This window comes from Alnus glutinosa, chromosome 9, assembly GCF_958979055.1.
Source record: "Alnus glutinosa chromosome 9, dhAlnGlut1.1, whole genome shotgun sequence".
Classification (NCBI taxonomy): Eukaryota; Viridiplantae; Streptophyta; class Magnoliopsida; order Fagales; family Betulaceae; genus Alnus; species Alnus glutinosa.
In genome coordinates this window covers 24,842,815-24,870,396 of record NC_084894.1, presented here as the reverse complement: position 1 = coordinate 24,870,396, position 27,582 = coordinate 24,842,815, and the positions used below count along the sequence as shown (strand labels likewise).

General features: G+C 35.6%; 3 protein-coding genes and 1 pseudogene across 3 annotated transcripts; all 4 read right to left on the bottom strand.

Moving 5' to 3' along the window:
• Window positions 1-105: 105 nt before the first annotated feature.
• On the bottom strand, window positions 106-27,402 carry LOC133878522 (tropinone reductase homolog At5g06060-like). Its single transcript, XM_062317081.1, has 6 exons — window positions 27,390-27,402; window positions 3,626-3,742; window positions 2,184-2,391; window positions 1,864-2,080; window positions 1,281-1,387; window positions 106-505 (listed from the first exon to the last, which is right to left on the bottom strand). The coding sequence occupies exons 2-6, from the start codon at window positions 3,715-3,717 to the stop codon at window positions 323-325; spliced, it is 807 nt and encodes a 268-aa protein (XP_062173065.1). The 5' UTR covers window positions 3,718-3,742; window positions 27,390-27,402; the 3' UTR covers window positions 106-322.
• On the bottom strand, window positions 15,820-17,646 carry LOC133877422 (tropinone reductase homolog At5g06060-like). The gene is made up of 5 exons (XM_062315710.1): window positions 17,494-17,646; window positions 16,989-17,196; window positions 16,592-16,808; window positions 16,354-16,460; window positions 15,820-16,158 (listed from the first exon to the last, which is right to left on the bottom strand). The coding sequence occupies exons 1-5, from the start codon at window positions 17,580-17,582 to the stop codon at window positions 15,982-15,984; spliced, it is 798 nt and encodes a 265-aa protein (XP_062171694.1). The 5' UTR covers window positions 17,583-17,646; the 3' UTR covers window positions 15,820-15,981.
• Window positions 20,216-21,820, bottom strand: LOC133877421 (tropinone reductase homolog At5g06060-like). Its single transcript, XM_062315709.1, has 5 exons — window positions 21,656-21,820; window positions 21,150-21,357; window positions 20,821-21,037; window positions 20,622-20,728; window positions 20,216-20,439 (listed from the first exon to the last, which is right to left on the bottom strand). Exons 1-5 carry the CDS (start codon window positions 21,739-21,741, stop codon window positions 20,257-20,259), a joined length of 801 nt encoding a protein of 266 aa, XP_062171693.1. The 5' UTR covers window positions 21,742-21,820; the 3' UTR covers window positions 20,216-20,256.
• LOC133876901 (tropinone reductase homolog At5g06060-like) lies at window positions 25,282-25,996 on the bottom strand (annotated as a pseudogene).
• Window positions 27,403-27,582: the final 180 nt, after the last annotated feature.

The window sequence follows — 27,582 nt, the reverse complement described above, 5'->3', positions numbered from 1 at the left end:
TTGCGACTCACCCAAAAAAAAAAAAATCAATGACTTGATATTATCACCTTGCACAAACTTTGCATTATTTATTTATTTATTTTAGACTAATAGTTGGTGATAATATAATACTTAAGACCAAATTCATAAATTATAATGTTAATATCAATAAAAACCCCGTGCATGCATATACTTAGCGGGGCTACAGCCTACAACCGAGTAATATTTATTACAAAACACACAGAAATCAAACAAATTGATGCATTATTATTATGCAACACTGCAAAGTCTGCAAGTAGGGAAATTCGCATTTGCTTTCTCTAATTCTGAATCATTTATGCAGTTATGGGCTCAAAAAGCCATTCACGGTCATCCCTCCGTCGACGCAGATAGTCTGTCCGGTTATGTAAGAGGCCGCAGGAAGGCAAAGGAACGCCACTAAAGACGATACTTCTTTTGGCTCTCCAACGCGTCCCATGGGCGTTCGAGAGATAACAGAGTTCAAGAAGTTTTCATTAGCAAGATACTGCAATATTAAAATAAAACAGTCAGAAATAAGTAAATCTAATAAGATAATTATTTTCAAGAATGTCATTATCATTTAAGTGATGATAAAGATACAACTCACATTAGTAATGACAAGCATCTCAATGAAGACAATGAAGAGTCATTCATGGTTGAAGATAATAATAACTAGACAAATGAATAGTTCTCATGATACATTGACTACAAAACGTTAGAAGATGTATAGTAAAATAGTAGGTGAATAGTTGTAACTATTTATAATTGTAGTAGAAGTTGAATGGTTGTGTAATACTTGTTATAAATATGAATACAATGATCCCACAATATTTATGAGGAGAAATATGTAGTTCTCAAATCTTACAAGTGAAAACTTCACTTAATTAACCCCTTTGAACTTCTATTACTTTTGCAATTACCCTTAAAAGTTCAAAAACTTTCAATTTAGTGTATCAATCTTCTAATTTTTCACAATGTCATACATCCGTTAAGTTTTTCCTGACCAAGCTTGAATCTTTGCAATTTTTTTTTTTTTTTTAATAAGTTGGGGGTATTTTGGTAATTTTGATTCTTCTCCATTATATTCGGTTGAAAAACCTAACGGATTGACATTGCAAAAAATTGGAAGTTCAATACATTATAATGAGAGTTTTTAAACTTTTGGCAAATAATTAAAAAAAAAAAAAAAAAAAAAAAAAAAAAAAAAAAAATTCAAAAGGTTTAAGTGAAAATTTTCCTTTAATTAATTTAAAGCACAAGAATGCGAAACGGGTCCTTACAGGATCAACAAGGGGGGTCCAGATAAACCATGGTGCAACACAATTAGTCCTTATATTATCTTTTGCCCACTCGCATGCCAAACTTCTCGTTAGCTGATTCATTGCTCCTTCATATATATGCACAAAAAATCAACAATTGCACAGCCTTCATATATATCAATAATAATAATAATAACAATAACAATAATAATAAAAGGAACCTTCACTTAATTTTCTTGAACTTTCATCATTTTTACAATTTCTCTTATCTCTTCAAAAGTTAAAAAACTCTTAATTTAGTGTATCGAACTTTAAAAATTTTGCAATCTCACCCATGCGTTAGTATTTTTCATTAAATCCTAACGGAGGGGTAAGAAATTTCCAAAATACAATCATTTAAAAAAAAAAAAAACCTTAATTGTAATTTAAGGATAATTTTGTTATTAAAGTTTATAGGGGCATAAAGGTCATAAAGATCTTTAACCGTTTGATTTAAACCAAAACCCTAATGGGAAGGGTGACTCGATGAGATTACAAAAATAATTGAAGTTTAGGGAGTTAATTAAAGTTTCTCATAATAATAGTGATAAATATAGAATGGTACCTTTAGTTGCAGCATATATGGATCCTGGATTCACTGATACAACACCACAAACTGAAGACACAAATACAATGTTTCCTGCTGATGAAGCTTTCAGAAGAGGATGTGAAAGTTGGCTAAAATGGTAAGCAGATTCGAAATTCGTGGCCATGATAAATGAGAAATCTTCAGCTGTGTACTCTGTGGTCGTTTTCACTATGTTTGTTCCTACATTGTTAACCTAGACCCAGATATTCAGAACAATAAGAAGTAAGGCAAAACTCTTGAAAAAGTACAATGTGTGCTCGCACGACCTTATTATACATAACAAAGGTGAGACTTACAAGGATGTTGAGTTTCCCATTGAAGAGGGAGGAGACCGCTGTTATAAGCTTCTCTCGCTCAGTTGGAGAGGATGCATCGCACACTGAACCAGTGACTTGAAAGTCCTTCTTTCTCCATTCACTTAAACATTCATTCAGCTCGGCCTCCTTCCGAGAGCATGTATGTACAATCGCCCCTAAACCTGCCATTTCCTCCACAATAGCATGCCTGATCATAAAATAAGGTGGATCACTTTTATTTTATTAATTATTAGGAAGGAAATGCAATTAATTGAGAGCATCACTACTTTATATGGTACATTATTATGTTAAATCACGTTTACCAAGCTCACATTATTTTTTCCCAATTTGATGGAATATATGTGTGTGTGTGTGTGAGAGAGAGAGAGAGAGAGAGAGAGAGAGAGAGAGAGAGAGAGAGAGAGAGAGAGAGAGAGAGAGAGAGAGAGAGAGAGAGAGAGAGAGAGAGAGAGAGAGTTTTAGAAACTAGTTTGTATATATCCGTAAGACATAGCTAACATCCATGAATTGCTTTATTAAAGAAAAAGCTTAACTATTAAATTTTCACCTTCTAAAAATTGACCCTAATTTCAAGTATGTTCCCAATGTTCAAAAGTATGAAATTAATATTTTTTCAGTTTCTTTTATTTGGTAGGTAGATGTAATTCTAATTTTGATAAAGTATTTCCCTCAAGGTTTAGCCACTTAAAATAAATTACTAAAGCACTTCACTAAAAAAATCACTTTTTACTTTTAATTTTTGTTTAATGCTAAAATTGACAAAAAAAAAAAAAAATACAAAACAAAACCATGAAAGTAATAAAAAAATGAGGTAACTTTTAAAATTACTATTTGATCAATCATACGTCTAATAGTAATTTTAAAAATTACCTCATTTTTTTATGAACACGTGATGAATAGTTAATCTATTAAAAGAATTACTACTTTATTATTGTTATCATCCTAGATTTGTGTCTACTGTCTAGCGACTACTGACTTACAGGCTAACCTCTAAACTCTTACTAACTCGGCTCGAAACCCCTTTGGTGTACGTAGACCGGTTCGAAAAGCGTAAATGACTTCCGACCATCATCATGTTGGAAGTCAGATGATCCGGTTGGTGCCCACGTCTAGCTAGTTTAATGGAAACTTGTATCATAGCCATAAAAAGCCATAGAACCAAGAGTTTAATTACATGCAGGCACTCGTGAAGCTTAAGAACAAAGCTAGCAATTAATCCTGAAGCTAGCTATACCAACAGACTTACAGAAACTTTATCAGAAAATTTGACTCAAAATTACGACTATTTTATTAAGAAAAAAAATAAATAACAGAGAGAGGTGATAGATCTCTCATTTTGCATGATGGATTGATGATTTTTATAGATCTTTATGACAGATTAATTACTCTCAAGATAGCAAGAGAAGGCAAAGAGAGCGAACCCTATCCCTTTTGTTCCGCCCGTCACAAGAGCTGTCATTCCTTGAAGACTCCATCTTCTTTCTCTGCCACACGTTTCTGCTGCCTGAGCCATCTCTCTCTCTCTCTCTCTCTCTCTCACAATTTCCTGCAATATTCGATCGTGGTGTATGCCTGTTACTTCTCATATATAATCATTGGACTCCTAGACGTCGCAATCAAAGCAAATGTCAAAGATCCAAATTAAACGAAACAATTTATCTTTTGCATCAGCCATCAGAGCTGAGGCTCAGTTTTTTTTCGGCGGCTTAAAATGATTTCTAGAAAATTATTTTTTGCATTTTTTAGTTTTTCTTGCGACAAAAAATTATAATCAAATCAAAAACTTTTTTGGTTTGACTGAAAAAAGTTTATTTAATTTTCGTAAATAATTTTTATATTTTAAAACCGTAAATTTATTTTTCGAATTTGAGCTTCTCTTTCTCAAATCGATGGACCACTGTCAAACCTTCGTCGGCCGTTTTTTGTTGTTGCTCATTTTCCCTACGACCAAACGCCAAAACATATTTTTAGAAAATTCATTTCGTTAAAAATATTTTCTAAAAAATCATTTTACGTCAAAACAAAAAGAAGCCAATTACAAATTTTCTTTTCATTTCTTGGGTTAATTATACTTTAACGTTGGGTGGTACCTCTTATGTGAAGGACCAACTCTCATGAGCTACAAAATAGAGGGCCGGAAGCCTGGATAGCCTTTGCTTTGGTGCAAAAAGCAAATTAAAACAAGTGTTGTTTGACAAATAGAAGGGGAAAAATGTAATGCTACTCAGTAGATTATTGTTATATACGATTGTCATACAATTTGATGATGTGATATTAAAATTTAGTTATTCGATCAGCAGTTGTAAAAAAAAAAAAAAAAAAAAAAAAAGATTTTCAGTGCTACATAATTTTATTTGCATGACATAACAGTCCATTGAATAATATTACTAAGAAAAGAAATGAGAAGAGAGAAATATCATTTTGGAGAGCTGTTATAAAAAAAAAAATTACAACTCTAAATGTTATTAAAATTTATAGTCTACAAAATAATATTACTTAAAAGGAAATTGGATTCTACTTATCAACTGCTTGCCATCACTCAACAGGCCCCTCCTTCAGATTCCAACTTAGCCTTAGAGCTTCACCTCAAATCCCTCTTAGATGAATATCTGATTCAGGAAGAATCCCTCTGGAAACATAAATCTCGAGAACTTTGGTTGACATGTAAGGATCTTAACACTCGATTTTTTCATACTAGCACACTTATTCGGCGAAGGAGAAATGCTATTGATCTTCTCAAATCCTTAACTGATGGTTGGATTTCAAATAGGAATTCTATTGGTGATTGTTTTGTTTCCAATTTCAAGCATCTATTTGCCTCCACAAATCCTACTGCTAACAATGAGTTACTAGATCTTTTTCATTGCTCTGTCTCTGTTGAAGAAAATAGTATGTTATGTGCTATCTCGACTGAAACTGAAATCCATGCTGCTCTTGCCAGCCTAGGTGCCTGCAAGGCCCCTGGCCTAGATGATTTTACAGCTCTTTTCTACATGAAATATTGGGATAGTATAAAACTGAGTGTTCTACAAGTTGTTTGGAATTTTTTTCAGGAATAATCATCTGCTCAAGGAACAAAATCACACTTTCATAGCATTAATTACATGAAATGCCTATTTGCAAGAAGATGGGTGCCTCCTCTGTGCATCACTACCACCCCATCAGCCTTTGTAATATTATTTACAAGATCATCTCAAAGCTGCTTGCAAATAGGCTAAAGCCTCTCCTCAACAATATTATCTCTCCATTTCAGACAGCCTTTGTTCCTAACCGCCATATTCAGGACAATTCTATATTGGCTCATGAGATGCTCCATACTCTTAAATCCAAACGGGGTAGAGGTGGCCTGATGTCAGTTAACATTGATATGGAAAAAGCTTTTGACAAAATGGAATGGTATTTTCTGCTAGCTATTCTTACAAAACTTGGATTTCATCCCACTTGGATCAACTGGACCAGGCTCTGCATTTTAACCTCTTCATTTTCGGTTCTTCTGAATGGCAGCCCATTTGGTTTATTTTCCCCATCTCGGGGTCTTCGTCAAGGTGATCATCTATCTCCTTTTCTCATTATTATCAGCACTGAAGTTATCTCCCGACTGCTTCATCAACGTCTTCGTGGTTTCAAAATAGCTAGATCTTGTTCGCCCTTAAACCATCTTTTATTTGCTGACGATCTATTCATTTTCACCACTGCCACCTCTAGTGAAGCTATTATTATTAAGGATTGCCTCAATAAATATAGCTTTTGTTCTGGACAAACTATAAATGCCAGTAAATCCAATATTCTTTTTAGCAATACAGCTGCTTCCACTATCTCAGCTATCAGACACTTCCTCCCCTACCAGACCACCCCAGCTACAGCAAAACACCTTGGCCTCCCAATCTTGTATGGAAATTCTAAAAAAGCAGTTTTCTCAGATATCTTAGATAAGGTAAATGGGAAAATCGAAGGTTGGAGATCCAAAACTTTGTTACAAGCGGGCAAAACTACTCTGATTAAAACAGTGGTCTCTGCTCTACCTTCCTATGCCATGAGTTCTTTTCTGTTCCCGGATGGTCTTTGTAAACAATTGGACAGGGCTTTTAAAAGTTTCTGGTGGGGTTTCCCAAAAGACAAAACCCGCAATCTCACACTCAAATCTTGGAATTCTTTATGTTTGCCAAAGGATCAGGGTGGTCTTGGATTCAGACTTATGAAAGAGGTGAATTTATCTTTGATATCAAAACTAGGATGGAGAATGCTCTCAAATCACAACAGCTTATGGGTTTCTCTTTTTCAGCAAAAATACATCAGGTATGGTAATTTCTTATCCTCTCCTCTTCCTTCTGGTTCCTGGATTTGGAATGGCATCAAGGCTACTCTCCCTTATCATATCTGCTGGAACTTGTTTTATTCCTCATAATCACTCAAGCCTTCCTATATGGTCCACACCATGGATTCCAACATCCCCTTCTTTTACACCTAAGCCAAGATTGGCTTTTATCCCCTCTAATCATCCCTTAGCCATTTCTGATCTTATTCATTCTCCTACCATGTCCTGGAAGCAAAATTTCTTGCATTTCTTGTTCGATCTCATTACCACCTCTGAAATTTTAAAATTCAAATTCGTTCCCATTCTGACTCTCTTCTTTGGACCCCTTCAACCACTGGTCTTTTCTCAACCAAATCCACACACCATCTCATTAGCTCTTTCTCCCCCTCCACTCCCTCACCTCTCCCCAAATCTTGTTGGAAAGCTCTCTGGAAACTTAAGCTGAACCATCGTTTAAAACTTTTTCTTTGGAAGATGGTCTGGAATATTATTCCCACCAAATTTTGAATTTCTCAATCCATCCCTTCTTCTCTATCAGACACTAGTTGCTCCCTTTGCTCTCATCCCACAGACTCCCTTTTTCATCTTTTTTTCACTTGTCCCATTGCCCGTGTGGTTTGGCGCCAATCTTTTTGGCCTTTGGATACAATTGCTTTAAATGTTACTAATATGACAGATTGGCTCCTTATTATTCTTAATCCACACTGTATGCTTGGAGTTCCTCCAGCAGAGACACATAGGTTCCAAATATTTGCTACTGTTGCTTTTGACTACCTTTGGTTTATCAGGAATAAAGCTTATCATGATGGTACTATCCCGAATGCTCTTCTTATATCAACGACTATCAACAAGATAGCACCGGAACACTTCTCGGCGTGGAAAATCAAATATGATAAAACTCCTGAAGTCTGGAAGAGCCCCTCTCCCCCCTTTTTCAAGATAAACTATGATACTGCTATCAGAGTTTCTTTTTCTGCTCAAGCTGCAATCTGCAGAGACTCTACTGGTTCTATAATCAAGTGTACTTCCATTATTAGCTCACCTTGCTCTGCTCCTTATGGTGAAGCTACTGCTGCTCTTCTGCCTGCTCGTTTGGCAGTTTCGTTAGGATTATCCTCTTTTATCTTAGAGGGTGATTCTCTCAATGTCACAATGGCGCTTCAACAACCAACAATTACTATTGATTGACGAATTGCTTCAACCATCTCCACCATTCACTCCACCATCCCTCGAACAGTTAGTTGGAAAGCTAGTCATGTAAACCGAAGTGTAAACTTCTGTGCCCATCATGTGGCAAATTGGGCCGCAACCAGAATTCATTCTGACTGCATTTTCATCCTTTCCCCTCTCTCCACATCTTTTCCTCCATGTTTTGAAAAAGACTCCCCCTCCACTTTCTTTATTCCTTAAGTTTTGTTTTTCTTTAGTTTATTTACAATGTACTAAAAAAAAAAAAAAAAAAAAAAAAAAAAAAAAAAAAAAAACTTGCGCACTTAGCTAGCTAGGCGGCTTCCCGAGAGTGTCATTATTGCACCGTTGAAAAAAAGCCAAGAGGAATGGATAAAGCCCCACGAAACATGAGGTGGATGGGATTTTCTCCAAGATTTGAGTGGCTCAGATTAATTAGTGATTTCATTGGATTTTGGTTTTGCTGAGAAAATTGCTTTGTAATATCTAGAGACGTAATTGATTATATTATCTCCATTGTTAACGTAGATTTCAACTATTGGCTATAAATTAAACGTACAGTTGAGAAGATCGTATTGTTTCATATTTTATGATAGAAACTGAAAATTTTCGCTTCACGTTTGAATTTTCAAACGAAAAATAATATTTACACTTTTTATATATAATAATTACACTCACACAAAATAAATTGGGATAGAGCCAGGCAAATAAATCTATTTTCTCTATGTATAAATGCTTTACGACTTAACCAATGATTCAGAGGCTCGGCCGCCGCCACTTTGCTAGTCGTTTTCTTTGTTTGGTGTAAGTGCCTGTCGACCAGTTTAGCCGTCTAAAATTCAGCTTTAATCTTACAAGCATAAATATATCTTCACGCACTAAAGCAGAAACATTTTTTTGCTGGATGTCAAATCTAGTAGTCCTTTCAAAAAAAAAAATTCTAATAGAAAACATAATTAAATGAAAAATTAAAGATAAATAGCATAATAATATAATAAGAACACAAGAAATTTTTTATGTTTCGGTCTATGACCTACGTTCACAAGGTAAAGTTCAAAGAGCTACATTATGTTTTTATTCCTTAATAATTTTACAATACAGAATATTCCTATTTATAGGAGAATTGAGATAGATAAGGATGATAATCAAATCAATCGGATGGTAATCAAATCAATCTGATTGATTTGATTACCATCAAACCTAATTACAATCAACCTTATGAAATATATTCTCTAACAAAATCTATCTGAAAGAGGGCTAATCGAAATTTTCATTTTATATATAAAACCTAAAACCACTCGTATCGGTGGAACAATATAGAAGTGAGATAAAACCAGAGACAAGCTCTGCTGAAGCCTATATTGTGAGATATCGATACATGCATGAAGTCTTAAAACAAACATAAAAAAGACATTATTTGAATTGAATGAACAATTGGAGTTGGGAAATTTATTCAAAACTTAGTTTTATTATATCTGAATATCTGTGATTGTTCTAAGGATCGAATCCATACGAACACATCCCTCCATCAATGTAGATTGTTTGTCCAGTTATGTAAGAAGTTGCAGGTAGGCAGAGAAACGCTACCAAGGATGAAACCTCCTCTGGTTGCGTAGGTCGTCCAAGAGGAGTCCATGAATTTGAAATTTCCAAGGTTTTGCCTTTGAGTGCCTATAATACAAAGGCAAAAAATACAAACGGATTCAAAACAGAAAAAATTAATTGAAAGAGACAAGGTTTGAAACCTTTAGCTCTATCTAATACTATATTAAATCACTATTTGTTTTAAAAATTTTAAATTATAAAAAATTATTCATTTAATTAATATTCTGATAGACAAAACAAATGCACTTGCATTCTCCTTTAAAGTTCTTGTGTAAGTAGGTGCAACGCAATTGGTTATGTTATTGTCTCGTGCCCACTCACATACCAAACTTCTAGTAAGTTGGTTTATTGCTTCCGCATAAAATGTAAAAATTCACACACATAATTCATAAATTGACAATCCATAATATATGAAAGAAAATAAAATTGAATAAGTTATGTGTATATATATATACCTTTACTTGCTCCATAAACTGATGCACTACCTAATGACAACAACTTGTAGTGTAAGTGACTCGTCTTTATCAAGTCCTTACTGTGGGCCCCTCAAGTTTTTGGCAAGTTTTTGGCTTATTGCTCTCTTCATACACGTGCAGCCCACTTGTTTATTTGCTTTGGGAAAAGAAGAAACTGAAGCCATGTTGGTTAAAAAAGAGGAAAAAGGCAACATATTTTTCATTCGGTCCTCAAGAATGGTGTGTGAGAGAGAGACACTCTTCGAAGACAAGAAGAAGAGGACCTGTCCAGCAGTGAGCTCCAGCAACTGTGCATTTAGGCAACACTCCTTGTAAAAGTTTTGTTGTCTCACTTTTATTTTCTCACAATTTGTAATGTTATTTACAACTTAGAGAATTAGAGAAGGTTTTCTCTTTTGTGTGAGAGTGAGATTTGGGTGTATTGAGGCTTTTGGATTTGAGTGGTTGCTCTTTGTATTGCACTTTGTACTTCATCTTTTGATAGTGAATTTCTTCTGGATCGTCTTCACCAGTGAATGTAGGCTTGTTAAGCCAAACCACTTAAATTGATGTCTCTTGAGTTTGTGTTGTAGTTATTTGCTATTTTGCTATTTTTTTGCTTCTTTGGTGATCTTGGAATATTAGTTTTGTCACACCAAACTGGTATCAGAGCTTAGATCTTTATTTTGTGGGATGGCTACTGCAAAATTTGAAATAGAAAAATTTGATGGTCAGAATAGTTTCAGTCTTTGGCGCCTCAAGATGAGGGCTTTGTTACGACAACAAGGTTTGACGAAGATTTTGGATGACGAGGTGCCATCAACATCAACAGAGGAAATGAAAGAATTTGATGAAAAAGCCCATAGTACAATTTTGTTGTCTCTTTCAGATGGAGTTTTGAGAGAAGTTGCAGATGAAGAAACTGCTGCTGGACTGTGGAAGAGGTTGGAGAACCCGTACATGAAGAAGTCTCTCACTAACCGGTTGTATTTGAAGCAATAGTTATATACCCTCAAGATGAAGGAAGGTATGCCTCTTTGTGATCATCAGGATGACTTTAATAAAATTATTTTAGATCTGAAAAATATTGATATTAAAGTAGATGATGAGAATCAAGCCTTCATTTTGTTGTGTTCACTACCAGATGTTTTTGATAATTTTGTTAATTCAATGTTGTACGGTAGAGATACCATCTCCTTAGCGGATGTTAAATCTGCTTTAAATTCTATGGAGTTGAGGACAAGATTGAATGGGAAAGGTAGTGATAATCAGGCTAAGGGTTTATTTGTTAAAGGTCGTTCGGAAAATTCCTCTAATTTTAGAGGTCGATCCAGTGAGAGAGACTTGGGAAGCCAATCCAAGTCTAAGAAGAATATTCAGTGTTACTATTGCAAAAAGTATGGACATTATAAATCCGAGTGTCCGAAGTTGAAAAATAAAGAGGAAGGTGGTTCCTCTTATGTGGTTGGTGTTGTCGAAGGAAATTATGAGGATTTAGGATTTGTCCTTGCTGTTGCCGGTTCTGATGATCGTTTAGCGATCAGTGGGTCCTTGATACTGCTTGTACTTTTCATATGTCATCTAAAAGGGATTGATTTACTACCTATGAGTCAGTCAATAATAGTTCAGTCTTGATGGGAAACGATGTTGCCTGCAAGATTGTTGGTATGGGTACAATTAGGATAAGGATGCATGATGGGATCATGAGGACTTTGAAGAATGTTCAACATATACTAGATTTGAAGAGAAATCTTATTTCTTTGGGCACTTTGGACTCCCTTGGATACAAGTATTCCAGTGAAGGTGGAGTCATTTGGGTTTGGAAAGGTCCATTGGTTATGATGCAAGGTAACAGGGTTGATGGCCTTTATTTTCTTCAGGGTATTACGGTGACAGGTTCAGTTGATGTCTCTTCAGACACTACTCAGTTATGGCATATGTGGTTGAGTTTTAGCAAGCAGGTGGAGCTTCAGGTAGAAAATTCACAGAGGGTGCAAGATGGCATGCAAGCTCAACCCATTCTAGACAGCCATGGCTCCGATTCTGATGATGATCCACAAGAAGAGTAAGAGACCAGTATTGCGGCTGGTAGACAGAGGAGACAGATTAGACTACCTCAAAGATATGACTTTGCAGAGTTGGTAGCATGTGCATTTACTGTGGCAGAGGACACTGTGGTCCAAGAGTATTCTACTCTTTCAGAAGCCGTCACAAGTAATGAGTCTGCATTTTGGATTGTTGCCATGAATGAGGAGATTGAGTCTCTTTGTAAGAACCAGGCATAGATTTGAAGAACTTGCCATAGGACGCGAAGACTGTCGGGTTGAAGAGATCGTTGTATGGCTTGGAACAATCTTTGGGGCAGAGGTACAAGCGTTTTGTGTATTGTTGGCAATTTTAATGTGGTTCTTTTGTTTATTTGTTGCTCTTTATGGATGACATGCCTATTGCTGCTAAAAGTATGTTTGAGGTTAAGAGATTGAAATCTCTTTTGGGTGATGAGTTTGAAATGAAAGATTTGGGTGGTGCGAAGAAAATCCTTTTGTTTGTGAGTACTTCAGATGATGCACATTTCAGACTCTTAGCAGCGTTGGCACCACAATGTATTTTGATTCTCAAGTTCAAGAGGTGCTTGGGCTTGATTTGTGTTTGTAGCTTGTGATTGCCCTTCGGGGTGTTAGAGGAGACGTGATTAAGAGATTTGTGTTGAGGACTTGATGAAATGCAAGTCAAGGTGGAGATTTGTAGTGTAAGTGACTTGTCTTTATCAAGTCTTTACTGTGGGCCCCTCAAGTTTTTGGCTTATTGCTCTTTTCAAACACGTGTAGCCCACTTGTTTCTTTGATATGGAGTAGCTTCTTCGAGAAGCTTGTGGAAGAAGAAGAAACTGAAGCCGTATTGGTTAAAAAAGAGGAAAAAGGCAGCAGATTTTTCAGTCGGTCCTCAGGAGTGGTGTGCGAGAGAGAGACACTCTTCGAAGACAAAAAGAAGAGGATCTGTCCAGCAATGAGGCTCCAGCAACTGTGCATTTAGGCAACACTCCTTGTAAAAGAGATAAGTCCCTTTTGTTGTCTCTCTTGTATTTTCTCACAATTTGTAGTGTCATTTACAGCTTAGAGAATTAGAGAAGGTTTTCTCTTTTGTGTATTAATTCTCTTTTGTGTGAGAGTGAGATTTGAGTGTATTGGGGCTTTTGGGTTTGAGTGGTTGCTCTTTGTATTGCACTTTGTATTGAATTTCTCCTGGATCATCTCCGCCAGTGAATGTAGGCTTGTTAAGCCGAACCACTTAAATCTTGATGTCTCTTGAGTTTATGTTGTGGTTATTTGCTATTTTGCTATTTTTCTGCTTCTTTGGTGATCTTAGAATATTAGTTTTGTCACAACACAACCCAGCAACGGAAGAAAGGAGAAAAAGATGATCTCCAGAGTACTTACAATAAATTGTTTGTGAAATATTCCGAATTTAGAGATTTAAACAAACAACATATGAAAAAGACTTAAAGAATTTGAAACGGAAAGAGTCAAATTGATTGAAAAGATTAAGTCTTTGAAAGATGAATTGAATGAATCAAAGAATTATCTGGAAAAATTCTTTAATGATCAACTCATTCAATTCCTAAGTAATCAAGAATGCTCTTATGATAAATCTGAATTGAGTTTTGATAAAATTGCTATTGCTTCTTCGCATGTTGCTTCTACTTCTAGAACCATGTTTATTAAGCCTAAAATATATGATGATAAAGCTCAAGAAAGAAAAGAGTCAAGTGAGAAGAATATTACAGAATATTATTCAAGAAAGGAAAGAGTTGAGTAAAGAGATATTGTGGAATATTTATCAAGAAAATGAAAGAGTAGCGATTTGAAAAATATTCTGCATAATTATTTGTTCATAAATTTTTGGATTTTATGCAATAAAATATTCCAGAGAATATGTTCGGACACCACTGCCTAGAAATCTGTTGTTGACTTGTTTTAGGGTTTCCAGAGTTTATTTAAAAGGGGCTTCTAGGCAGTGTTTCTTTAAGAATTCTTGCAGAGAATTTTAGTGTACTAAGAGAAGATTTATAGGCATAAACGTTTAAATGTATCTCTCTTAGAGTGTTTCATATATTTGTTGTAACCGTTCAACCGTTGAAGTCTAATTGAAGAGGAGCTCCAGTTAAGGGATCAAAAGAAGAACTCTACAAACGGGTCTGGGAGAGAGGCAGACAAGTAGGTGCTTGTTAGAATTCAAGAGAGTGACTACTGCAAAGGATTGTGACTACGAACTTCTTGTAATTAGCTATTTCTTCTGATAATTGATTTTTTGGGTTTGGCTGACCCGGAGTGGGTTTTCTCTTTGGTGCAAAGAGCTTCCACTTCGTAATGAAATATTTGTGTTAATTCTTTTTACTACTTTACATATTTGGTTAACTATTTGGTTGAGGTAACACTACAAAAAATTTGGTTTTTAGCCACGTGGCGATTTTGCGACGTGGTGATTACCCACGTGGCAATTTTGCCATGTGGGTAATCCACCACGTAGCGAAATGCTTTGTGTTGGTAATTAGCCACATGTATTTTGTCACGTTGCCAATTAGCCACGTGTATAATTGCCACGTCGCCAATTAGCTATGTGGCAAATAAGACACGTGGCTAAAATATTCATATTTTTTTCAAAAATTGAAATTTTTTCTGAATTTTTTTAAGGTTTAAAATTTTAGCCACGTGGTTTATTGGCCACGTGGGTAAGTGATTCCCTCCAATCCATTTCTAATCTCCCCTTATAACATTTCATTTCCCCCCCCCCCCCCCCCCCCCCCCCCCTTTTTTTTTCATTTCCCCACACCCCCTTTAACTTTTCTTCTCATTTTCCTCTTCTTTTTTCTTCCTTCTTCCCCTTTTTCCCTTGCATAGATGCCTTTCCTTCTTCTCCATTTTGTTTTTCCTTTTCTTCACACAGACAAGGAGATGAAGAGGGAGACTGAGAGAGCTGGAGAGAGAGAATTGGAGTGATTATGAGAGAGAGCCGTGGTCGACGACGGCGCCGGAGTCCGGAGGGTCACGACCCGGCGCCGGTGAAGCCAAGGGGGTGTTTTTCAGGTTTTTTTTTTTTTTTTTTTGTGTGTGTGTAGTTTCATTTCGCTACGTCTCCGGTAAACATGCATCTTCACTGGTAAAATAAGAACGACGACGTGGTGATTTTTGGTGATTGTTGGTATTTTTGGTGATTGTTGGTGATTTTTTGGTGATTTTTTGGTAATGTGGTTGACAGAGGATTTTTGGGAGATTTTTTGGATTGGATTTCATGGAGAAGGAAGGTGAAGATTTCGCCGGCCTTGCAGAAATTTCCGGTGAGGGAAAAAAAAGAAGGAAGAAGAACAGAAATTAATTTATGTTCTTCTTCCCTTTTCTTTTTCTTTCTTTTTTTTTTTTTTTTAAAAAAAAAATGTGATAGTTAGCAATGTGTGTTAGTTCCACGTGGCTAAAAGTGTTGATTTTTTTTTTTTTCCAAAATAAAATGCACTTAGCCACGTGTGAGTGGCACTTGGCTAAATAATTACATGTATAAAAATACACGTTGCTAAGTGACATTTATCAACAACCGGATTAACTACGCGGGATCCACGTGGCTAACAGTTGGCAACATGGATGAGCCTCAGACGCGTGGCTAATTGCATGTGGTTAAATACCAAGTTTTTTGTAGTGTAACTTAGGAGTCTAATTATTTTTCAACTACAAACTTCTTGTAATTAGCTATTTATTCTAATAATTGATTTCCTGGGTTTGGTTGTCCCGGAGTAATTTTTCTCTTTGGAGTAAAGAGTTTTCACTTCGTCACCAAATATCTATGTTATTTACTTTTATTGCTTTACATATTTGATTAAGTACTGTTTGGTTGAGGTTGTTTAATTAGGAATCTATATTTATTTTCACTAATAAATAGATGTTAAGCACCAAATACAACTATTTTCTATGGTGTGCCAAATCTATATATGTCGAAGAGGGGGCTAATCAAAATTTTCATTTTATATATAAAACCCCAGAATTGACCACTCAGATAAAATCGATTAGAGACAAACTTTGTTGAAGCTTATTAATATGAGATATCGATCAATACATGCATGAAGTCTTAAAACAAACATAAAAAAGACAGAATTCGAAGGAACAATTGCATGCGACTAAGTAATTAAGGAGCTTGGTTTTATTATATCTGATTATCTGTGGTTGTTCTAGGGATCGAATCCATACACAGACATCCCTCCATCAGCGTAAATTGTCTGTCCAGTTATGTAAGAGGCTGCAGGTAGGCAGAGAAATGCTACCAAGGATGAAACCTCCTCTGGTTGCGCAGGTCGTCCAAGAGGAGTCCGTGAATTTGAAATTTCCAAGGTTTTGCCTTTGAGAATCTATAATACAAAAGGCAAAAAAATACAAACTGATCCAAACCAAAAAAAGTGAATTGAGAGAGACAAGGTTCGAAACCTTTGACCCTATCTAATACTATATTAAATCACCATTTGTTTTAAAATTTATACTTATTAAAAATTATATCAATGTAATCATTTAATTAATATTTTAATAGACAAGACAAATGTACTTACATCCTCCGTTAAAGGAGTTCTTGTGGTAGCAGGTGCAACGCAATTGGTCCTGATATTGTCTCGTGCCCACTCACATGCCAAACTTCTAGTAAGTTGGTTTATTGCTCCTGCATAAAACATGAAAATTCACAAACATACTTCGTAAATTGTCAATCCAGAATCTGTGAAAGAAAATAAAATTGCATAAGTAAGTAAGTATATATATATATATATATATATATATATATATATATGTTACCTTTACTTGCTCCATAAACTGAGGCACCACCAAATGACAACAACCCAGCAACGGAAGAAAGGAGAACAATCCTTCCTGCTCCCGACTCTTTGAGAAGAGGATGCGCAAGTTGGCTCAGGTGGTAAGCAGATTCAAAATTTGTACCCATGATGAATGAAAAATCTTGAGCTGTCACCTCTAGGATTGGTTTAGGAATGGCGGTTGCCACATTATTTATCTAAAACCAATCAGTAGGACAGAACCGTCGTCCAACAAAAGTTAAGCAATTGTTAGAAATAATTAATTGAGCATTTGTTATCGTATCAACGATGTCCTAAATTTGATAAATTATCATTTGAATAGATCAAGCATAACATTTTTTTTTCTTAATGAGTAAAGGAGACCACCAAAGTCTTACAAGGATATTGAGTTTGCCCTGAAATTGATGAGAAACTGTTTTTATAAGCTCCTCTCTTTGGGGTCGAGAAGAAAGATCATTAACTGAACCACTAATTCGAAAGCCTTTCGCCTCCCACTCGCGCACGCACTTATTAATATCAACTTCATTCCGAGAGCATGTGTGTACAGTAGCCCCAAGCCCCGCCAATTCCTCCACAATAGCATACCTAATCACAACACATATATATGAAACTTAGCAGAGCAAATATAAAAGCAGAACTTTCTATCACACAGGATAAAGCAACGGGTTCTAATTAAGCCATAGACGGCATACAGGAAGAGTCAAGAAAGCCCAAACAGAAGACAGATGAACAATTAATGAAATTTAGGACAGTGAAGTCGTGTAAACACACCCATTTCTCATGATCTAACTCAACCAAATCATCAATTAGCAAACATCTGTTTTTTCTTTTGCCTAATCTGAAAATAAAAGCCAGTAAAGGAGAGAGCAGAAAGAAAAGAACCCGATTCCTTTGGTTCCTCCGGTAACAAGAGCTGTCGTTCCCTCAAGAGACCATCTATCATCTTTTTTCAGATTATCCACCTGAGCCATGTCGCTACGATGACCACCACAAATATTGTTTTGATGATAATAGCTCGAATAATGCTGTCCCTAGCGCTCGATATATGGAGATAATTATAGTTTGGTGGGGCCATGCACGTTCTTAAAGTTGTTAAATATACATGATGGCCCTAAAAAAGATTAATTACCAATTTTTGTATGGTCTAAAAATTTCATGTTTCATACAATGTATCTCCCATATAGGCACTTCAAATCCTACTCAACAAATTAATAATTTTACATTAAAATATAATTGTATTTAACAGTTTAGGTGGGGCCTAGCCATGAGTGAGTGATTTGAGCAACCGTGTTGCAGTTTCAGCCACACAAACAAGCCATTTGAGATTTTATTTCATTGTGAAGTATTTTAACCGACTCACTTATTTAGAAGACTTGGCATTTTCGGTCATTTATAAAAAAAGAGCAAAAAAAGCAACGTCTACGACATAGAAAAAAGAAAAAGAAAAAATGAGAAATACATGTAAAAGCGTCAAACAGAGAATTACGCACGATGCGTGTTACGTTGCTTGTGAGATTTCTCAGTCCCAATATTTCTCATGTTTGTGGTGCGACGCAGTGCTTAGAGAATTTAGAAAAGACTCTCTTTTGTCATTATCTCTTTATATAATTCTCTTTTGAGTGAGAGTGAGATTTGTGTGTATCGAGACTTTGTAGTCATTTTAGTGGTTTGTCTCTTTACTACTCATTGTACTTCATCTTTTGGTAGTGAATATTCTCAAGGTCGTCTCTGTCAATAAATGTAGACTTATTAAGCCGAACCACTTAAATCTTGATGCTTTATGTGATTGTGTTATTTTGCTTTAATTTACTGATCCTTAAAATTAGTTTTGCTACAACAAATATCGCATCAAAACGAATTAAAAAGTCCAACAACTACCTAAATATGACTCAATAATGTGCCAGTGTTGTCCACCCTTCAATGTTGATCAGTACTCTTCACACACATTTCCTCGGCATTTATTTCATTGATCTTACACAAACACACAACTGCACAAACTGGGTATTGTTATCAATTGTTACTGGATTGAGATCAGCTACAATCTTGTCCGACCTTTCTCTCAATTACCCATCCTAATTGAAGAGAATTTGGGTCCTTGTTAGTGGGCTTTGGAGCATTCACTTGGCATATTCATTGAGACATGTTGGGCTCTAAGCAATAGAAGACAAAACAAGCTAGTGGCTCAACAAGGTTGCACAATGCCCCAAATGGCGTGGCAAAGGAACGTACGTAATTCCCATAGAAAGAAAGATAAAGTACAACCAAAGTTTGACTTGCCCCCTACCCCTGCCGCCTACCCTGATTGGACCAACGCCGTCTTCATTAATTTTACTGGTTGGCTTCTACTGGCTGGCTGGCCTCTTTTTTACGGGCCACAATAAAACTTGAAAGCCATTTACAAGGGCACGGCAAATATTTGCTTCCATTAATAAAAGAAAGAAAGAAAGAAAGGTGAAAAAAAAAAAAAAAAAAAAACTTAAATTCAAATGAAGAAATTAAGAGTATGTTTAACTTTGTGATTTTAAAAAATATCAATTTTAAAATATCGATTTTAAAATGTGCAATTTAAAGATTGATTTTTAAAAATGCAGTTTAGTCTTTAAAATTTTGCGTTTTTAAAAAAACACATATTTACCTAGGATTTGAAAATGCAAATTTTTATATTTTCAAATTGTAATTTTTTAAAAATACAATTTTCAAATAATTCATTTATTACGATTTAGTTTAAAGTTGCACTTTTTATCTACAAAATTGCAATTTCAAAAAAAAATAAATAAATAAAAAAAAATAATGTTATCTTTGCTGAATAGCCTTTTCTATTCTTTTACGTGATTGATTTCATTACTTTTGAGATTTTTGTGAATCTTTTTAATTACTAGTTTATTGCCTTAGTTGCTAAAAATGATTTTTTTTTTTTTTTTTTTTTTTTTGTTAGAAAACTTGCGCACTTAATTAGGTTGGCGATATTATTGCAATGTTGACCGAAAAAACAAGAGGATTGGATGAAGCCCCCCAATTCACGAAACATGAGGTCAATGGAGACTTTGGGATTTTCTCTAAGATTTTAGTGGCTCAGACTAATTGATGATTTCAGCATGTTATCCAATTTCTTCCGGCCCACCAACTTCGTTGGATTTTGGTTTTGCTGAGCAAATTGCATTTTAATTTCTAGAGAGGTAATTGATTATATTATCTCCATTGTTAGTACTGTAGATTTCATCTATTGGGTAGAAACAGTTGATAGAAACTTGTCTCCAGATTTTCCACTGCTCTTTTGAAAGGTTTTAACAAAATTTAACATCAAATTTTAACGAATTACAGGTAATTGAGACGTTTAAAAAATTAAACATATTAATTTGAGACGTTTTGAAGTTGAATACTTTTAAGTCAAATAAACCGATAATTTGGTATCCTTAATTAAAGTTATCCCCATAATATAGGTGGAACAATATAAAAGTGAGATAAAACCAGAGACAAGCTCTGTCGAAACTTATATTATGAGATACAAATACATGCATGAAGTCTTAAAACAAACATAAAAAAGACATAATTCAAACTTCAAAGGAACGTACAATTGAAGTTGGGAAATTTATTCAAAACTTGGTTTTATTATATCTGAATATCCGTGATTGTTCTGTGATTGTTCTAGGGATCGAATCCATATGCAGACATCCCTCCATCAACGTAAATTGTCTGTCCAGTTATGTAAGAGGCTGAAGGTAGGCAGAGAAACGCTACCAAGGATGAAACCTCATCTGGCTGCGCAGGTCGTCCAAGAGGAGTCCGTGAATTTGAAAGTTCCATGGATTTTACATTCTCTTTGACTACCTATAATAGTCATAGGAAGTAAGCGCAATGATTTAAAAGAGAAGAAAAACAAAAAAAAAAATAGTTGAATTGATAAAGACAAGATTCGAAACCTCGATCAAATAAAATGTGAAATCATCATTAAGTTTATAAAAAATAGTAAATTTAATTAATATTCTAAAAAACAAGAAAAATGAGCTTACATTCAATAGTAACGGAGTCATTGTGGCCGCAGGGGCAACGCAGTTGGTCCTAATATTGTCTCGTGCCCACTCACATGCCAAACTTCTAGTAAGTTGGTTTATTGCTCCTGCAAAAGACATGAAAATTCACATACATAATTCGTAAATTGACAATCTATAATAATATAATATGTTAAAGAAAATAAAATTGCATAATTACCTTTACTTGCTCCATAAACGGATGAACCACCTAATGACAACAGCCCACCAATGGAAGAAAGGAGAACAATACTTCCAGCTCCCGATCCTTTCAGAAGAGGATGCGCAAGTTGGCTCAGGTGGTAAGCAGATTCAAGGTTGGTACTCATGATGAAGGAAAAATCTTGAGCTGTCACCTCTAGAGTTGGTTTAGGAATGTTTGTTCCCACATTATTTATCTATAAAGTTAAGTACTAGCTTGTTAGAAATAATTAGTTAATTCAGCCTTTTTTTTTTAATCAAACACAACACTTTTTTCTTAAGGAGCAAAGAAGACCACCAAAGACTTACAAGAATATTGAGTTTGCCATGAAATTGATGAGAAACTGTATTTATGAGCTCTTCTCTTTGGGGTCGAGAAGAAAGGTCACAGACCGAACCAGTGACTTGGAAGCCCTTCCCCTCCCACTCGCGCACGCACTTATTGACATCGACTTCATTCCGAGAGCATGTGTGCACGGTAGCCCCTAGCCCAGCCAATTCCTCCACAATAGCATACCTAATCACAACACACATATATATAAAACTTAGCAGAGCAAATATAAAAGCAGAACTTTGTATCATACAGCATCAAGCAACGGGTTTTAAGCCATAGGCTGCATACAGCAAGAGCCAGCCAATAGAAAGCCCAAACAAAAGACAGATGAACAGTTAATGAAATTTAGGACAGTGAAGTGGTGTAAATACACCCATTTCTCATGATCTCACTGAACCAAAGCTTCAATTATCAAACATCATTTTCCTTTTCCAAATCTAAAAGTAAAAGCCAGTAAAAGAGAGAGCAGAAAGAAAAGAACCCGATTCCTTTCGTTCCACCAGTAACAAGAGCTGTCGTTCCCTTAAGAGACCATCTATCTTTTCCGCGATTATCTACGTGAGCCATATCACTTCAATTACAACGACGAATACTACCAAATTATATGATGATAATAGCTTGAATGCTATCCTTAGCGCTCGGTGGAGATATTTATAGCCTGGCGGGGCCATCCGCGTTCTTTAGGATGTTGACAGTCAATGAAAAACTTTTCCAGTTTTTGAACAGAATAACAGGACCACAGGTGGTCCTTTAAGGTTTGAGTTTGAATGTTCGAGAACAGTGGACAGAAGTGATGGAAAGTGGAAACAGTAGAAAGTTGGGAGGCCTCGTTTAATTATTTATAAATATTACTAAAAATATGCATTGGATATGAAAAACGTTGAAAATAAAATAATAAAAAAATTAATTGAATCTAAAAAAAAAATTTCTAACAAATTTATCACTATCAATATGATAAAGTTATATCTCAAAAGCGAAAAATTTACATTTTATATATAAATGTAATATAAAAAATAAAAAATAAATATTAAATATAAAAGGTTTCATTTAAAATTTTTGTCTTAGACTTCATAATATATCGAGTCGGCTCGGTAGACACTTAAAATCATATTCAACAAATATATAATTTTACATTAAAATGTTGTTGTATTTAATCGTGTAAGTGGGTTATGAGGTTCAAAAATTGGGCTCATTTGGATATTTGATTTTTTTTTTTTTGTTGTATTATACTATACTATATTCAAAATTGTAAATACCAAAAAAATTTATTTAAATTAGGTTAAAAACGAGTCGAGTAAAACCCAAATACAGTTTTAACTTAAAAAATTAAATTAAACAACTTTTTCAAATATAATTTAATATAATACAAGATCCAAACATGCCCTTATGGCATCGCGCGTGTGATCACATGGAAGAGGTCAGCAGAATACTGGGCTTTCTACCTTCGAGCGGAAAAGAGTACCAATGAGTGGATGATTTGAGCAATCGTGTTGCAGTTTCAGGCTTTCAGCCATACAAAACAAGCCACCAAGGCTATCCTTGCAAGAAGACGAATATCGCATCAAAAGGAATTTAGACCATCACCAGACCAGCGAAGAGCCTCAAAACCATACTATTGTCGGAATTTAAATTATTAAGTTAATTTTTTTTTTAATATTTTTAGGTTGCGGATAAAAGTTAATTTTTATAAGTTAATAAGATTGAATAAAAATAATTAAAAAATAAAAATATTTGTGATCTACCTGACAATATTTTCTTCAAAAACATTTTCTTGAAAGCATTCTTAGCTAAAGACATTTTACTTTACACCAAAACAAACAGATCATAAGATTTTAGTGGCTCAAATTGGCAATTTCAGCATAGTATAATATTGAATTTCTTCCGACACAGCAACTTCATTGGATTTTGTTTTTTTAGTACAATTCAAATATAGATAATTTTTTAGATTTAAAAGAATCTTGAGTTCCATTTTGATAGGTAATTGATTTGAAAATTGAAAAATATTAAGGAACAATTATTCTTTCTGTTCTTGACATTGAGTGGATAGTAATTTTATTTTTTATATATTAATTTAATCTATAATCTTAATATATTTATGATTCATACTTCACATCATAAAAAGTTCGGTTCCATGCATCATAGGCTTAGCCAGCGTCACTTTTCGTTTCCTTGTTTTGTGTAAAGTGCTTAAGTGATTTGTTGTAATTGATTGTAATATCCTATAATCAGATTTGATTAATATACTCATATACTATAATACATTTATAAATAAGAGTTTTCTGTATTGTAAAAGTATAAAGTGAATAAGAGTAAAATGTAGCCTAAAGACTTTATCGTATAAATATAGGTTATAGATCAAACCACATAAAATTTTTTGTGTCTTTTTTATTTTATTCCGCATTATGTTTCTTTCACAATCAACCAATCTGACTGTCTAAAAATATGTTTTTGCAAACATAAATATATCTTCAAGCACCAAAGTACAAATACTTTGTACGGTCCTTTTTTCTTTTTTCTCTCTCGTGTGCGTCTCTTCTGAATACAGCCTAGCTGATTGTTGATCGCCGGGAAGGGGGGCTTCTACGCCTCCCTTCCCCGGTGGAGTTTTTTGTTTACTCCATGGTGTGTACCATGGGGTTGGTAGTTTTTCTCCCAGTTGTTTAGGCTGTGGAGTTTTGTTCTCCGAGTCTTCTGGGCTCTGGAGTTTTTGTGTTGTTTGTGGTTGGTTTTTCTATCTTTCTTCTCGTTTTCTCTGGCAGGAGGTTCTTCCCGAGGCTTCCGGCGGGGTGTTCTTGTTTTCGTTTTGTCTCGCCGGTGGAGTGTTTTAGTGCCTAAACTGTTTCAACTTTTGATGCTAGATCTACGTTTATCAACCGGCTTTTTAAAGACACGCGCCGTTCAGATGGGTTCACCGGCGTCTTCTTGTTCCGCTGCTGTTTGTTCCGGCCGTCGGGATCATCGGTGACCGGCGCGTGATCGTCACGCGCCAGTGAAGTTTTCTCTTCGATCGGCGCGTGGAGGTCTCGCTCCGGCGTTTTTTCACCGTGCAAAGGCGGTGGCCGGGCACTGGGTGGCTGATCTGATGGCTGGCGGTTTCGGGGGAGGTGCGTATTGTACACGCACCGGTCTCTGGCAAAGACAGTGTTCTCCTCCGACGACTTGGATTGAATTTTCTGCTAGATGTGTTTGTGTATTCTCTTGTTTCTATGTACAGTTGCTTATGTGTGGCTCAAGTTTTACTAGAATTTTCTTTGTTAGGGGGCCGATTATAATTTAGTAAAATTTGAGATTCTACATTTGTAATTGTTTTTTAAGTCAGATCCTTCTGACTTAAGAGTGTGGGGGGTATATCCATCATTTCTCACGATGTAGCCTTTGGGCTTCTAGATGTTATAATAGCACATGCTATTTGTTAAAAAAAAAAAAAATTAAAAAAAAAATACTTTGTACGGTGTGCCAAATCTATATAAAAGAGGCTAAGACTAGTCAAAATTTTCATTTCATATATAAAGCCCTAGAACACCACTCATATCGGTGGAACAATGTAGAAGTCAGATAAAATCATAGACAAGCTAGCTTTGCTGAAGCTTATATTATGAGACATCAATACATGCATGAGGTCTTAAAACAAACATAAAAGGACAAAGAATTCGGAGGAACAATATTATATTTGGAGTTGGGAAATTTATTCAGAACTTGGTTTTATTATATTTGAGTATATGTGATTGTTCTAGGGATCGAATCCATACACAGACATCCCTCCATCAATGTAGATTGTCTGTCCAGTTATGTAAGAGGTTAAAGGTAGGTAGAGAAACGCTACCAAGGGTGATGTCTCCTCTGGCTCCCCAAGTCGTCCAAGAGAAGTCCGTGAATTTGAAATTTCCATAGTTTTGCATTTGAGTGCCTATAATAGTCCTAGGAAGTAAGTGCAAGCTAGGATTTAAAAGCAGAACAAAAAATACAAACAAAACTAGAACAAAAAGACTACATCGATATATTCCCACCACTACAATAAGCAGAAAAAACTTAAGTTTATAATAAATTGTAAATTTAATTATTTAATTAATATTGTAACGGGAAAGATAAATACACTTACATTCTCCATTAAAGGAGTTCTTGTGGCCTAGGTGCAACGCAATTGGTCCTGATATTGTCTTGTGCCCACTCACATGCATGCCAAACTTGTAAGTAGTAAGTTGGTTTATTGCTCCTGAATAAAAAATGACAATAGTTAAAGTGTTAATTAAATGACTAAATTTATCTTTTTCTATCAACTTAAACTTTTTGAATAAATAGTCTTAAATGAAAATAAAATTGAATAAGTATATATATTACCTTTACTTGCTCTATAAACGGATGAAGCACTTAATGACAACAACCCACAAATGGAAGAAATGAGAACAAACTTCCTGCTCTCAATCATTTCAGAAGAGGATGTGCAAGTTGGCTTAGGTGGTAAGCAGATTCAAAGTTGTACTCATGATTAATGAAAAATCTTGAGCTATCACCTCTAAGGTTGGTTTAGAAACATTTGTTCCCACATTATTTATCTATAAAGTTAAGTACTTGTTAGAATAATTAATTAATCCAATATTTTTTTCTTCCTTTTTATTATTATCAAACACAACACCTTTTTCTTAATGAGTAAATGAGACCACCAAAGACTTACAAGAATATTGAGTTTGCTATGAAATTGATGAGAAACTGTGTTTATAAGCTCTTCTCTTTGGGGCCGAGAAGAAAGGTCACAGATTGAACCAGTAACTCGAAAGCCCTGCGTTTCCCACTTGCGCACGCATTTATTAATATCGGCTGGCATTCCGAGAGCATGTGTGTAGAATATCTGTTAATCCAACCGTTATTTCTATATTTGTGTGTTGAATAACTGTTAATCTAACCGTTTATAATTGCTTAAGTAACAGTCATAAATTGACTGCTATTTTAAAGTGCGCCATCAAAGTACCTTACAGCCTACTGCCATGCGCACATGCGTTCTATGTTTTGCACCATGGATCTGGCTTCAGTACAGTTATATAAATGACCGGATATCTGCTGTTAAAATTTAAACGGTCAAAATTTGATGTAGCAAATTTTTATAGAAACGACATCGTCAACAGACAACAATTAAAAGCAAAACAGACGTCGTTGTTCTTCACGTTCTTTTCCATTGATACTTTATGAAAGTTCTCGTCTTTGAAAAGATGGTGCCCCAAGAATTACGCAGCTCCTGAGCTAGCTCCGCAGCAAATTCAGCTTTCCACCTGAGCAATTATTCACCGCCGTTAAATCCCATCTCACAGGCAAGACAAGGGAGCTCCGATTCTCCAAATGCAAAGTTTTTTATTTCCTTGAAGTGTTTCAAAACAACATTAGGGGAATAGTAAAAGAAATTGTTAGAATTGGATTTTATGGCTACACTACAAAAAACAGTGTAAATGGCCGCGTGTCTACAGTAACCTACACTACAAAAAACAGTGTAAATCGCCGCGTGTCTACAGTAACCGTTACTGTAGACACGCGGCCATTTGGCAGCGTGTGTCTCTGGGCACGCGGCAAGATGGGGCGTAGAAACAATTGGTCGCGTGTATAAATTACACACGGCCAGATGGCAGCGTGTATAAATTACACGCGGCCAATTGGCAGCGTGTATTTATTACACACGGCCAATTGGCCGCGTTTATTTTTTACACGCGGCCAATTGGCCGCGTCTATTTTTCACACGCGGCCAATTGGCAGCGTGTATTTTTCACACGCGACCAATTGGCCGCATGTATTCTTGACACGCGGCCAATTGGCCGCGTGTATCAAAAAAAACGTTGCCAATTGCAATTTTTCCACTTTTATTTTTTTCTTCTGCAACCGCCGTCTTCTTTGACTTTTCCTATCTTTTATTTTTTCTTTTTTTTTTTTCTCCCTTCGACGATGGACGGCACTTTCAGTATTTTTTTTTTTTTTTTAATAAATGGCGACGTGGCTTTGAGCCACGTCGCCACTGGTCCAGGTGCTCCGCGCGGGACAATTCCCGCGCGGCACCTGGCCACACATTTCGAAAAATAAAAAATAAAATTATTAATATTAAAACTTAAATTAATTTTCGGTACAGTTTATCTCTCTCTCTCTCTCTCTCTCTCTCTCTCTCTCTCTCTCCAGTCCAGTTTGTATTGCAGTAATAGTCCTCCGATTCACCGATTTAGTTTCTCTCTCTCTCTCTCTCTCTCTCTCTCTCTCACAGCACCACCGGGCAACGAATCCGACCACCGCGCGTTCCGGTCTCAACTGGACGGAGAAACTGACCGTGAGTTCTCTCTCTCTCTCTCTCTCTCTTGTGTGGATATCTCTTTCTTATCATTTGATGTTTCGGTGATGTAGGGATCGGAGGACTGGCCGGAAAAAGAAACTTGATTT

What these genes read in the sequence shown, in the direction of transcription:
- LOC133878522 (XM_062317081.1), bottom strand. Translation starts at nt 3,717, where the DNA reads ATGGCTCAGGCAGCAGAAACGTGTGGCAGAGAAAGAAGATGGAGTCTT. An exon ending in GGCGGAACAAAAGGGATAGG is followed by an intron (nt 2,392 to 3,625) that starts GTTCGCTCTCTT and finishes TTTTATGATCAG; the next exon opens with GCATGCTATTGTGGAGGAAA. An exon ending in GGACCCCCCTTGTTGATCCT is followed by an intron (nt 506 to 1,280) that starts GTAAGGACCCGT and finishes TTAATATTGCAG; the next exon opens with TATCTTGCTAATGAAAACTT.
- LOC133877422 (XM_062315710.1), bottom strand. Translation starts at nt 17,582, where the DNA reads ATGGCTCAGGTGGATAATCTGAAAAAAGATGATAGATGGTCTCTTGAG. An exon ending in AGGGCAAACTCAATATCCTT is followed by an intron (nt 16,809 to 16,988) that starts GTAAGACTTTGG and finishes GATTGGTTTTAG; the next exon opens with ATAAATAATGTGGCAACCGC. An exon ending in GAACTCCTTTAACGGAGGAT is followed by an intron (nt 16,159 to 16,353) that starts GTAAGTACATTT and finishes TTTGTATTATAG; the next exon opens with ATTCTCAAAGGCAAAACCTT.
- LOC133877421 (XM_062315709.1), bottom strand. Translation starts at nt 21,741, where the DNA reads ATGGCTCACGTAGATAATCGCGGAAAAGATAGATGGTCTCTTAAGGGA. An exon ending in ATGGCAAACTCAATATTCTT is followed by an intron (nt 21,038 to 21,149) that starts GTAAGTCTTTGG and finishes TTAACTTTATAG; the next exon opens with ATAAATAATGTGGGAACAAA. An exon ending in CGTTTATGGAGCAAGTAAAG is followed by an intron (nt 20,729 to 20,820) that starts GTAATTATGCAA and finishes TGTCTTTTGCAG; the next exon opens with GAGCAATAAACCAACTTACT.